General features: G+C 42.2%; 1 protein-coding gene across 1 annotated transcript in view; it reads left to right on the top strand.

The window, feature by feature from the left end:
• Window positions 1-14,547, top strand: part of mrpl11 (mitochondrial ribosomal protein L11) — a 47,630-nt gene that overhangs the window by 1,649 nt on the left and 31,434 nt on the right. The window contains exon 2 of the mRNA XM_079503135.1: window positions 9,903-10,164. Coding sequence (XP_079359261.1) covers window positions 10,042-10,164 — 123 coding nt within the window. The 5' untranslated portion in view covers window positions 9,903-10,041. The remainder of the gene's footprint in view (window positions 1-9,902; window positions 10,165-14,547) is intronic.

Below are 14,547 nucleotides of genomic sequence, written 5' to 3' on the forward strand. Positions count from 1 at the left end.
TATTTCATACAGCTTAAGTTAAAAAAAATCTGAACTATCCCTTTAACTTATGGAATTCTGGAAAAATTTGGAGGTGACGCTACTAAAGCTGCGTTCAGACTTGAATTTAAATATTCGCCTCGGTTCGTCCCATTTGTGCTGCGTCAGGTCGCGCCGCACCCGTTCGCGGTGCTCGTGCAACTTCTCGTCTTTGCATTGACTTTGTATGTAATCGCGCCGCTCTAACCATCCAAGTCTGAACGCACCTTTAGAATGTATACATACTAGAAATTCGCCGCCCTTCGGGCGGCTCATCCTAGAGTTACGTTGCAGCGCAATATGGGAAGAAGAAAATTGCAGGATTTGACAGACTCCACTTCATGTTTCAGCTGTGTTTTTTAACCCAGTATTGTGCCCTGCATTGATTGATTGATTGAAATATTTATTAACCGTTTGCAGAATTACAGTACATTTCAAGCACAAACTCAATACAAAGACTGTTAACTGTGAGTGGACGACCCAATTAAGCATTACACTTGTTTACAAGAGGGTCCACCTTGTTCAATTCATCAAAACATTTAGAGACATACAAATAGACACTTCTATATAGACAAAGAACAGAACGGGAATTCATCATAAGGGAGGTAAAAAGGGAAAAGAAACATATACAGTGAGGGGAAAACTGTTCATTTACTGTATCTAGTTGTTGATACCATGAAAACCTTTCTTACTCCATTAATGAGTTTCATTTTCATTGTTTCATCACTGTTTACAAGAGCATTATTCTAAATGTATGTTGCATGTCAGGCAACAACAACTACCATAATATATGCACACACACACACACACACAGTCACACACTGTATGTACTGTACATATACATGAGAGAGAGAGATTGCTTTCTGTATATTATCAGTTATGTCACCAATGCAATGCCACATTGCAATGAATATTATTTGTTTACATACCAGATATACGTTAATATCGCTCTAAACTTTAGAGCACTGACTAATTGACGACATAAGACGTCATGTGGCCGATATGAATACAGTGGGCGCCCTTCACTTCATAAAGAAATATTGAATCATTCGAAAATCCCCAGAAATGGAGTACGCTGAACTTGTCTGAAGTCATTATGACATCATAGACTGGCATAGAGTCCATATTTGGGCATTTCTTACACAGAACTCCTGCTCCATATATTATATGGGCATAAAAGGGACACCCTTTTTGAATAAATGAATACATTTTAATTATGTCAATCACTGATGATACAGTATGTTTAAATGCATGCATATTATGTAGTCATTACTTGCGCAAGCAGAGCGTGCAAGTAATGTTATCAGTCAGGTGCTACGATGCGCGTGTCCGGGGCCAGCACATGTTATAACGTCATATGCTGGCACGAAGCTGACTGTGCAGGTATGTTTTCCGTCATGCTACGAAGCATATGTCCCATGACGTGATGAAGATATGTACCAATGTCCCTTAGAATGCACGTGATATGATGTCATACGGACATACGGAAGCTGACCATGCAGGTATGCTTTCCGTGAACCGTGATGAAGATTATGTACCAACGCCAGGGTATAATTGGTTGACGATGGTGACGTAATGATGATATGTTTCAGTGTCGGGTACATACGCATCAAACCACCCGGGCAACCAGACCACATTATACCACCAACCACTCAGAAACTACATATACATACATATAGACATATACACATATATGGACATATGAGCATATGACGTGATGAATATATGTACCAATGCCAGGGTATAATTGATGGTGACGTAACGATGACGTGTTCCAGTGTGATCTCGAAAAAGTTATAATGAATTACCATCATTGTTCTTCAACAGATGTTAAAAGTATTTTGTAGTGATATATAGAGGTATAGTTGCAAAGAGATCAGTTTGGACATACTGCACTCTACTGACGGTTTTAGAGGCAACAAGCTTTAGAGACAACAAGACAAGACTTGGAGTCTTGGACGATAAGAAAAATACCATCGTCAGCTTTAGAGGCAACGAGCTTTTGAGACAAGACTTGGAGTCTTGGAGAGAAGAACTTGACGGTAAGAAGCCCGGATAGACGAGGGCTCGAGGCTAGACGGATAGACGAAGCTCAGGAAGACCTGAGAAATTGTATTGGATCAGGACAAAATAGCTAAATCTAATAATTCTATGTTGACATTCTGTATGAATTAGGCACATTTGCAGTGCACATCATTTAGTAAATTAGTATCATATAGCTTATATCATTATTCGAACAAATCTCAAATCATATAATATTAAACCTACATCCAGTTTAATTTAAAATGCTATGATTTGTGCATTGAGAGAGCTGCAGTGGAGAGGATATAGCGCCTATCTCCACATACATAAATAATTACATTGTCATACTAAACCCTAATTATACTTTGTTGTATGACAGTGTCTGTTGGTCTGCTATTTTGCCGCACAAGTATAAATTAAGCATGAAATATGACTATGAAACCTCCAGTGACTTTCCCCTACTTCTGATTTTCAACCTAAATTTTAAAAAGTGAATTGTTGGATATAGTCTGAAACATGGGTCTCCTAGGATGTGTAAATAATTGGGTCTCCTAGGATGTGTAAATAATGATGTCAGACTAAGGTGCTCTATCACCCAAACATTTAGCAGCCCCCCTGTAGTAACTGAGTACTGCGTAGAGGCCAGTGGCCACGCAGATCCCCTGGTCTCCGTGGTCTACTATCTCAAGCAATACTTATGTAGATATCACTGTCTCAGTTAACTTAACGCCCCCTAAAATCTGTTTTAGTGTTTCTAACCCATTTAAGTCTACGTTCTAATTTGATATTGTTATCCACCCTGTACGTTCAGTTCCAATGAACTGGATAAAAAGCTAATGTAGATTATCCATCCACAGACATTTGTAATATACAGTATTATAAATATCCATGAACAAGATGTTGAATGCCTGCTCTGTGCTCACTCACCCACTGTAAATGCTTTGGATTAGAGAGTCAATAGTGAGTAGAACTGTAAAACTGTAAAGTTAATTTAACTCTGAGAGCGTACAAATGGATCCCTTTGGGTCCATTTGTAGTACTCTTTGAGTTAAATGTACATTCTGGATTTTACTTTGTCTGTGAATGCATAAAATGAGATGTAAATTCTGCCACTAGATGGACTGCCAGAACAAGAGAAGAATATAGCCCGTTTGGAGTGCATATTCTGCTTGGAAGACAAGGATTAGCCGGCTTGCATCATTTAGGGAAATAGGGCTGATTACTTCACAATTGGATTCCGTCCATTTCTTCTTCATTTGGTATGCACTATACAAACGAGTTTTCGTTGATGTTCTGTCTGTGGACAAGGAATGATGTGCTTTTTACTTGGGAGTCTAAAGGTTCAGACAATGGTTGCAGAATACTTGATGAGTGACTCGTCTGTGTCACGCTGTCAAACCGTGTTTGTGGAGAGAGAGAGAGAGAGAGAGGGAGAGAGAGTGTGAGTGAACCACATGCTCCATGTGAGTTGTGAGGACCCTATAGTTTGTATCCGACTCCCGGTATCATTTTTCAGGTGTCTGAGGTGAATGATAGTGTTGTGCTGTTGTGAGCAACAAGGGTTGTTTACACATTGAATGTAGTTTAGTTTAGTTTATTCCTTTTGTGGTGTCAATGCACCGTAGATGCTTCTGGGATGTGGTCAAATGAGTCTTCCTTCACCATACTGTCGCCTGAATGCGTTTGCCCTTGAAATCACAAGGGGGAGTGGTTAACCAGGCTGAATGCGTAACCCTGTCAGTGAGGTAAAATAAGGTAGGGGTGGGATGATTCACTTACCTCCTGATTTGATACGATATCGATACCTACCTAGGTTCCCGATTCGATTTATATTGCGATTCCTAAATATATTGCGATTTATTTTCCCAAGCTACTTTGCTTTTATTATACTAGATCCTTTTAAAACAATTCTAAACGATAGACCATGAAAAGTTCAATCATACTAGAACATTTAAAAACAATTTTAAACAATATAGAAGACCATGAAAAGTTCAATCATACACTAAGACTGACTGCCACATAACGTCAGTCAGTCTTTCTGACACAAAAAAAAGAAAAGATTCTGAACTTTGCGATTCAATTGTAATATTGTGGCATTAAAAATCACGATATATTCATGAATTTGATGCCCACTCCTATAATCAGATGGCTTTGTTAATGCTGTTTCCTGGCTTGGTTTGGATCCACATGTCCCTGCTGGGTTACTGCAAATCAATACAAAGTTATTCTGAAAGAAACACTTCTATTCTGATGTTAATGAACAGACGTACACTATAATAGCAATGATTCATTTACTAATATATCACAATATAGAGCTTTAACCTTTCAACAAAGGATGGAGGAGGATGCCATGCCATTGTTAGATGGTATCCTGTAAGCATAGATCTGTATGTGTGGCAATCTCCATAAAGATAGAGGGAGAGAGAAAATAACTTGGTCTCAACCTACACAAGCCTCTGCAAAAAGATGCTAGTGATCAACTGAAAGTGGAGAAAGACAGGATAATGTGGTCCAGCTCAACTTTCTAGCCACTGCTAAACAGTAAAGAACACTGAACACACAAGGCCAACGGTGGGGTAAAATATACAAATTATTGGAAATGGATCATTACAGGCTACAGCCATTCTTCTTCTTCTTTTCGGCCTTTCCCTTCAGGGGTCGCTACAGTGAATCATCTGCCTCCATTTCACCCTGTCCTCTGCCTTATCTTCTCTCACACCAACTAACTTCATGTCCTCTTTCACTACATCCATAAATCTTTGGTCTTCCTCTAGGCCTCCTGTCTGGCAGTTCCAACCTCGACATCCTTCTAGCGATATACTCACTATCGCTCCTCTGTACATCCATCCAAACCATCTCAGTTTGGCCTCTGGCTTTATCTATAAAACATCTGACAAGCGCTTGTCCCTCTGGTGTCCTCGTTCCTGAATCCTATCCATTCTTGTTACTCCCAGAGAGAACCTCAACATTAGTCTCTGCTTTCCTCAGTGCGACTGTCTCTACAACATAGCTGGTCTCACCACTGTCTTCAGTCTTGTACACCTTCCTTTTCATTGAATTCTCGCTGATACTTTCCTATCACACATCACACCTGATACTTTTATCCACCCATTCCAACCTACTTGCACTCGTTTCTTCACCTCTTTTCCACACTCTTATCTCCATTGCTCTGAAATGTTGACCCTAAGTACTTAACGTCCTCTACCTTCTTCACGCCTACTCCCTGTAACCCCACTGTTCCATTTGGGTTCCTCTCATTCATACACATGTATTCTGTCTTGCTGTGGCTAACCTTCATTCCTCTCCTTAACAGGGCATATCTCCACCTCTAGATTTTCCTCTACCTGCTCAAAATTAAAATAGGCCTATTACCAGGTCTCTCTTGTTTTGCTTCAGAGTGGAAGTGCTTTGCTAAGGTATGATGATCATGTGTGTATTTCACATAGTGGTGGTGGCTGGTGACTGGTGAGAACCTGAGCTAATTGGCTGAATAGCTTGTAAACAACCATGTGATAACATGCAACTGATTATGGATTTGGAAGTGTGTTGTTTGTCCATTAAACGTCTGGGTTTCCGAGGCTATTTGTCCATTGCCCTGTTCACCAGCAGTAGTAAATACTCAGACATGCATGTTGTATTGACTGATCATTGTGCTTTCCTACGACAGGACCTAAAGCCAATCATTGAATACCCACATCATTAAGACCTCCCAGGGGCACAGTTTCACTTTGGCCATGTTTAGAATGGTTAGGAAACTGGCAGAAATCCAGGAATTGGCACAGTTTAACCATCCTGTGCCATTGGCATTGTGCAAAATGGAATGCAATTGGAAAGGTTATTTAACGGTTCTCAGAACCGTTGCCATGGAAAAGCCCTAGTGACTTAGTATTGAGTTTTCTTTTAATTTCTCATATTGTAGCTGTCGGGCAGAAACCATGTCTCCTTGTTCAAGTGTTTCATGTTTTAATTAATACCGATAAAATGACACACAATAGTAGTGAAAATAGCTGCTCTACAAGCTCACAGTGCATAGCGATGTGACTCCTGGGCTTGTAGATCTGCTATTTTCACTATTTTGGAAAGATTTATTTTTAAAGTGGAATCTTTTGAAAAATCGTAATTATTTTTAAAAGACCTTGCCTAATCTATGGGTTTTAATAAATATTTTACCAATGAAAAGTATTAACAAGCGATTGTTTGTTGTGACTACATTGAAAGACTATTGGTTATTTTGTTCATTTCCCGAAAAGGAACGTTTTGGACGGGTTTTATATACAGTATAAAACCCCGGCCGACACTGATCTCAAGGACAATTTGTTTCTATTATCAAGAACACTGTTAAATCAAATATTATGTTAACCTCCTTGAAATGTAAATAGAGCACATGTAACTCTAGAGAATTGCTTAAATGATGAGGGGGGCATTTAGAGGTTATAAGATTTTAATACGTATGCAAGCTAATACCTACACACAGTAGAGTGCACAACGCCACTAGTGTCTTATAGAAGCTCAATGAGGTCTACAATTGTACGGAACTTTGATTAATTTCTTTAAATCAAGAGTTTCAAGTATATAACTAGAAATGCACTCTGTCGAGATGCCAACTTGCACCTTGCACACAAGTAGTCCATGTATGGCCTGTGAGCAAGTGGAGCGCGGCACGAGGTGCGCTCACCACTGCTGGTACGACTGCTGCTCTGAGTCCTAAAGCTCTCTGCTGCTGTCTGGGTACGACTGCTGCTCTGAGTCCCTAGAGCTCTCTGTCTGGGTATAACTGCTGCTCTGAGTCCTAGAGCTCTCTGCTGTCTGCCTGGGTATAGCCTGGGGTCCATATGCTTTCTATGGCATAGGCAGCTCCCGGGCCCCGGCAGGATCCGCCGGAAGAATCTAGACGCAGCTGTGCGACATGAGACTAATTCATTAGAGTGACAGAGAGAGAGGAGTGTGTGTGTATGGGTGTGCGTGTGTGCGTCAATTTGTGATTGACGTTTGCGCTACTCTATGCCGAATTGAAGTGGACTCGGTCACGAGTCACTCTGACTTTTCTTTTTCTCCCTGGAAATAAAAACGTCATGTTGGTTACGTCACCAAGAATTGTGGTCCCTTATTGGCTGTTGGAGGACACCTACATACATACATACCCGATATACAGTACATACATACATACATACATACATACATACATAGCATTTCTCACATCATTTAAATGGATTTGAATTCATGGATTTATCATTATAGGCTTTGTTGGTAATGTTTATCTATCTATAAATGCACCACATCTCTGACTGTACGTACGTCTGTACGTGTGTACATCTGTAATGTACGTAACTCGAGAACCATTCACTCCAACGACTTCAAATTCGACACACGCGTTCCACACCCCCACAGGGAGTGCAGTGCCGCCACAAAAGGCCTCTGCCCGGGCTCTGGACAGGGCCCTTGCCCAGGCTCCACATATGCAGCTGGCCTGTTCTGACATCCCAATACTCCATATTTGGGCATACTGACATCACAACACTCCATATTTGGGCATGCCTGACACAGAACTCAATATATAGGAATAAAGGGACACAGAGAGACAGATACAGAAATCTCCATATATGGGGGCTTAAAAGGGACACAGACAGATGGGTGGAACGGGTACTCTGACACTGGTACAATGGTTATTGCATAGCTAGGTGGGGCATGGATCTCCAACTTACTTCCATCGTTACCGACTCAGTGCTCTACAGCCGGGCACCGGTCTAGTATTATTTAATTATATATTATTATAATTAACCCTTGTCTGAATGATGCTGCTTAAATTGTCCAAACTGTGTAAAATATCTGCATTTAACAAGACATCTGCAACATCGTACTCTCAAGCTATTATGCTAAGTATTTGATCTTATAGTCTTAACAGGGTCTCTACTGCTGTGGGATTACCATTTATTTTGTCACTGTCTTGTGACTCCATTGTGTGAAAATGACTGTCACTTCAGTTGTTATGCAGTATGTAGGGCAATTCTTCTTCAGCTTTCAGGCTTGGCCTTGTGATGAGTGATTTCATTGTTCAGGGGAACTGCAGTATCCATTATTCATACTGACAGATATTGGGAGTTATGGTTCATCAAAGCGTGATGTTGTCTTTTCACCCACTGCTCACCAAATGTTATTCCCTTGGTCCCAAATTGGGATTAAAACCCTACATTGGCTGCAATTCTTAATAGTTTTTTTTTCTTTCCCCAAGGACATGGCTGATGTTTTTCCAGTCGTGTCACGGCATAAGCATTAATTCGTAAATTTCCACCATGCCATGGCTTGGTGTTATAACTTCTGTTTGATAGCTAAAGTGGGTTTTGTTTGTCCTCAACTTCAGATTTTATGCATTCTGGTCTCTGTTTTCCCACCTGCTCTAAAATTGATTCCGACTGCAACAAGATATTTGAGTGATCCGCGCGAGGTAGCCCAACACGTTAGGTGAGCAGCATGAAATTGACTTCTGAAAAGTAGCAGCGTACGTGAGTGATATCGTAACTTTGGCTGTGGAGGGTATTCAGGCTAAATGGCATCTATTCAAGACTGTCTGTAGTGAGTGAGCTTATCAACTTAAGACAAACATTACCTCCTAGGCCCCATGTTCGGTGCACTTAAACAGGTGGGATAATTGGTAGCCTAGATATAATCACAATTTCCCTTGTTTCTCTTATTTGTACATCTGCAGCAGTATGAGGTCTCCTTTATTGTGTGTCTAGTTTCTCTTCTTTCTTGATCTAATTGGGCACCCTCAGCGCTTACATTTTATTGAATGCAGGGCAACAATGGTCTAAACCGAAAAACATTTATCTGTCCCTTGGCTTTAGTCATTGATCTCTTTCTTTATTGCCATATCTCTGTCATTTTCTTCCCCCACCAACAGGATTATTAGGCCTGTTGTTTCTATGCAAACCATCCGAGCGAGGCCAACAGTTCAGGCCATTCTCCCCACTCCACTAATTGCCTGAATTGAATTTGGTAAATGCATTTGCAGGTGGAATAAAAGCAGGGCATCTCCCCTCTACCTCCCTGTTGAGCGACACCCCCCCCCCCCCCCCCATCTGCATATTAACCCATTCAGGCCTGACGTCGAAATTAAAAAAAAAAAGTTTTCTAAATCATGAAAATTTTCGGAAAGATTTGAGGCACATTTTAACGATTTTTCAAAAATAGCAGATCTACAAGTTCATAGCGCGCCACTCGGTGGCGCGCTATGAGCTTGTAGATCTGCTATTTTTCAATAGCTAAATTATAACATAATGTTTAAAACACCAAAAGGGGTTCCCGCCCAAAATGGGTTAATGGTTAATGTGGTTAAACGCTAACGTGACATGGATGCGTTCCAGGTCTCAATGGATTAATATTGTCACTCAAGCCCCTGCCCCGTCGTGGATGGCTGTCAGTGGGCGCCCTTGACCTTGAGTGATGGGAAGCTTCTGCAGGCTAGAGGCCTGTTGGCCCCTACTGTAGCCAGAGTTAATGGTGGTATGCCCCTTGTGATTCTTATCAGGAGACGTTTAAATCCTACCAGCACCAGCATGTCTTCATCAGGCCTAGCGTCTCACTCTGCCTTCCCTCCTTTCCTCCGCACCGCAAACGGCTCCAGGGTCGCTTTCACTGAAACGATCGAAGGGAAAGATTTTTTTTAATTACCCGACTGCTACAGAACGGTATAAAAAAAACCTGTTTGTTCCCCGTGGGTATGTGTATTGATTTGAGTGTATGATGTTTTAATGAGGCTGCCATGTAAATGATTTGTCGTGGCTGGTACGCTGTAAAGGCTAATTTGTTTGTTTTTCTTCTCAAATGTGCTAATTCTCTGTGGTTTGCTTTTTATGTTTGCACAGGGGCGGAGAGAAGGCTTTTCTGACACACACACACACACACACACACACACACACACACACACACACACACACACACACACACACACACACACACACACACACACACTCTCTCTCTCTCAGAGAGACAGAGGCCTAGAACATGTCGAAGATCTCCAAGGCAGCAAAAACGGTGAAGAAGGTGGATCTTGGAGGTGTGATCCGTGCCATAGTGAGGTCGGGACAAGCCAAGCCAGGCCCACCACTCGGACCAATCCTGGGACAGGTAATGTTCTGCACATCCTATTCCCCTTCCCTGCTACTAAAGGGCAGTATCATACCCAGACCGTAAGGCAGCAGGACAGAACATTTCTGGAGCATGCCATGGTGAGATGGCATAAACACATGAGGGCACTACAATATTTAGCATTTTTCTTTAATGAATTGGCCAATCACAAGAAGAAAACTAAGACAAGGAATATATTTTTATAAGGATTTCTTTTACCAAACCCAAAGTTTATGATGGCAAAAAATAAATCTGAAACGAAAATGGTATACTTTACTTAAGTAAGTATTTTATGGAGGTTCTTACCTTTGAAAATCTCCTCCGAGGAGCCTCATTTGTCTCAGTCTTTCCAGAAGTATATAGTGCAACAGGCTGGAATGAAGAGGGACTCACCGACATCAAAGTCTTTATGTTCCTTTATTTCTTTTTAGTTGCCTCTCATAACGCCGTGGTTCCAGTCCTCCCTCCCCTTCCACATGCTGAGTTTGTATGCATTTCCGGCGGGACCAACCGCTAAGACCACACCTGCAGGCCAATACAAAGCATTTCCGAGGGTCCCCAGCCTAAAACGTTGAGAACCCCTGATCTATAGGGGGAGGGCATAGTGACGCGTTCGGTAGGATTTTGGCTTATTTGGGCGCCATCTTTCTGCGTACATGTAGGCTAGTAGGATGCTAGGCTACTTGGCTTCCAGTCTGTAGTTCGCTTGTTTGCTTGTCAGTGACGCTGGTGTGTACACTGTCACTGCAGTACACCATCTTCCATCTCTCTACTATCTTTGACATGTCACAACTCTTCTACTCTATGGCGCTGGATCGACGGTGGTATTATTATTATTTTGATTACACCGTCATGCTCGTTAGAGGACAGGTAGAGAGCAGAGCATACATGTGTTTGGGAATGTTGCTGAAGGTTATGTTATTTTGTCAGCTGACACCCAAATCAAAGAAACCATACAGCGTGTATTTAATTATCTGATATCGCCGACAGTCAACGCATTGCAAGGTCGCCGACAGTCAATGCAGTGCAAGGCTACAATGGAAGCATAATTCCGGCCCGCGGTGGAATGGACAAGTTAGAGTATAAAAACGGACAGGGCAGAACAATTACTGTTGTGGATGAAGGTTATGTTATTTTGTCATCTGACACCCAAACCATAGTGTTTATTTAATTTTATATCTACAATGGTATATGTCTCCACAGTGAGGCTGGAAAATATAGCCTAGCAGCCTACTACTATAGCCTACTAGCCTACTTACTGGCAACCAGAATAACCCGTTCTGAACCAACCAAAAATGATCACATACCACACCTCTAATATCACGCTTTCCAAGACTCTAGCTGAGGGAAAAGCTGCTCACCCTGAATGAAAGTTTAATCTCAAATGATTGCATCATTTGGCATAAAAGATGGTGTTTTCTGTGCACTCTATTTACTTGATCATTTAACATTTGTACCATTTGTTGACTGGATAAGATAAGAGCGTATGCTGTGGGGCTTTATCAATCATGTTGGTGTTGTACCGTGCAGATACTGCCACTAACATTTGTTTATTTGAGAACACCTCGTGTTAAATAATACCAAGTACTAGTACAGCCCATTCTTTTTCTACATAATACAGACATAGAGTAGTATTTGAGGTCTAAAAGTATTGGTATAGAATAGATTTTCTCCATTACAGAGATCTTATAGTACATTCTGTTCGTAAACAAAAACAATTGATGTTTAGATTAAATGGATTGTTCATGTCTTGGTATACGAACATAGGATAACAAAGTCTTAGCCTCAGTAGTTCTTAGACTAGTTATGAGTTTTGACTAAGAACTTAAGATAGCATAAGAGCCACTCATCACATCGGACTGCTTTCTTGTCACCCATTTATGGCCATTTTCTTCTTTTCCTGTTACCGGTTCAACTGTTTTGAGGTTGTTGTTTTTTCTCTTCACTTGCCAATTGCTATTGCCTTGTGTATAGTCCCCGACTGTCACCGCCAACCCCTACTGTTTTGTTTGTGAAGGGTATAGATGAGCACATGTCTCCTCCGATACACATGGAGTTGCCAGCTGCTTCTTTTCACCTGACAGTGAGGAGTTTCACTGGGAGGACGTAACACATGCAGAGGAACATGCTAACTTGCCCAGTTCTGCTCCCTGCTGGTGCTATAGGAGTTAACTTGCTAGTGCAACGACAGATCGCAGACCCACCTACAAACACAGCAAATTGTGTTTGTTGAGACAGAGGAATTAAACCCCAGTCTCCACAGGGGTGGGCAGGTTACTGCTGCTTTGGGGGCCTAATATCTGTCCTGGTTATAGTATTACATTTGCATATCTTGCAACTGTCAGGTTGATTTGAATGATCACCGCCTCATGAAATAGGTTTGGACCGGAGTGGTGCTGCGTTTCATATCTCTGCTATGATGAATGATTCAGTCATGCGTCTGTTAGATGTGTCTCCTTGTCCCACACTTGGGATTTGTGTCTCAGCACCAGTGGTAATGAGGTGAGGTTACTTGCATCCAAGCAAAACCAAAAAGATCTCCAAAACCAAAATCTCCTTCCTTCTTCTTAGTGTTGGATTGTCTTAACTCTCTTGCTCCACTGGGCTCACTGTATTGCACTGTAGTAAACTGTAAATAAATGGCAGCTGGCAGACGATCTGCTTCAGGCATGGGCACCGGACCTTTAATCTCACCACGTCTCTCCTCTTTGGCTGTTCTTTCCCACCTCTCTGACTAACCACCCTTGACAGGGTAAGCGTGGAGTGGGCTGCCTGTCGGCCACGAGGCAAATTTAAACAAACGAGGGAAATAAAAGAGGGAGTCAAGAGACGTTAAGGGGGTTGGGGGTGAGGCTGACAGCTTTTGGTGGGGGATAATAATTACAGACTTTGGAGTGAAATTAGCGCCGTTGGATGAAAAGAAAGGCTGAAAAGAGACGGGCAACAGAAGGATGAATGTAGAAGAAGAGGCTTTTGGGGCTTGTTGAGGGCTGGGTTAGTAGAGTGGAATGCTGAGTGTTGTTATGAGGGCTCCAAGTCGAACAGGTGGAACAAATTCAAAGGGGCTCAGTGTAATGCTGTCTGAGGCTGTTGCTTACATTCTTAAAGCTTCTATGAGAAATATGAGAACTTCTCTATCGGGGTGGCCGGGCTGGGGGTTTCTTATATCTGTATGTTCTGTGTATCGCCGACATGTGCGTTTGAAATGTGGAGCGAGCCGAGGGAGCCCTGAGATGAAAGCAATCGGGTGGGCGGGAGATGGATACGGACTACCGAGATGTTGGTCCCTGTGCTCCGCCTCACTCCCCCACCCGCAATGAAATGCACCATCGAGAAATTCCGCAGAGAATGTTTAGATGAATCGAGCTCTCCGTGCACCACTGTGTGCATTAGTTTTTTACCCTTAACGCATCCTGTAAATATGCCCAGTAAATCAAGCGTGAAGCAGCCAATGAATTATCTTTCAGCAGTTTGACAAATAGCCCCAATTTCACTTAATAGGAGCATTAATGGTTAGAGGGAGTCAGATGGGTGTGGGGGTGTATAGGGGCCACTGACTCCGTTTGGAAAATGAAAACACACTTCCTCCCCTTTTGACACACAACACACACACATACACACACACACACACACACATACTCTTGCATCACATCAAGAGTTCTCTTTCAACATTAAAGGGAGACAAGACGGCGGATCGCTCAAGGATTACAGAGTATCTGAACTGGTAGGGTCGCTGGCGTAATTGTGATAAATGACGGTCTTCCTCTGTATGCCAGTGCCACTCTGCACGAAGAATAGCTTGCTTTTATGACACAAATAGTGTATGTGGTGAGCTTCATTTTAATTCATGTACTCCAGCATCACTCTCAGATGTTTGGAAAAACAAAAATCACTTAATATATCCAGAGTGTGAAATGGAAGCCCATAGGCTTAGAGTTGGGGGCTTTGCAACTAGTACAGGACAGCCATTGGTCTCTAGGGGCCCTTCGCTTTTGAGTGATCACTCTCTGATCCTGCTTTATGCCTTTGTGGTGGTGACAGCATGTCAATATCTTGGCTACATAATGGCCAATGAAATGCCAGTGCCTGAGTATGAAACACTTTATTACAGTTAGCTCCCAGTCCTGGAGGCATAGCTGACACTGTTGTCGGCTATGCCTGTGGAATAACTTTCACAGTATACGCACGGCATATGCCCAAAGTCCCACGTGGTACGGCTGATGTGTTTGACAACACAAGAGGCTAGTAGCTCCTCTGGGGGAACAAGGCACTTGACTCCTCTGTACATCCTTTACGCCACTGCTTCAACCCCGTAACCCCGTATTACTCCCATAATACTACAGTCTTGTCAGCAGCAACCGCAGCTGGATGAGTCACACATAA

The sequence above is a fragment of the Electrona antarctica genome (genome assembly GCF_951216825.1).
Source record: "Electrona antarctica genome assembly, chromosome: 1".
Classification (NCBI taxonomy): Eukaryota; Metazoa; Chordata; class Actinopteri; order Myctophiformes; family Myctophidae; genus Electrona; species Electrona antarctica.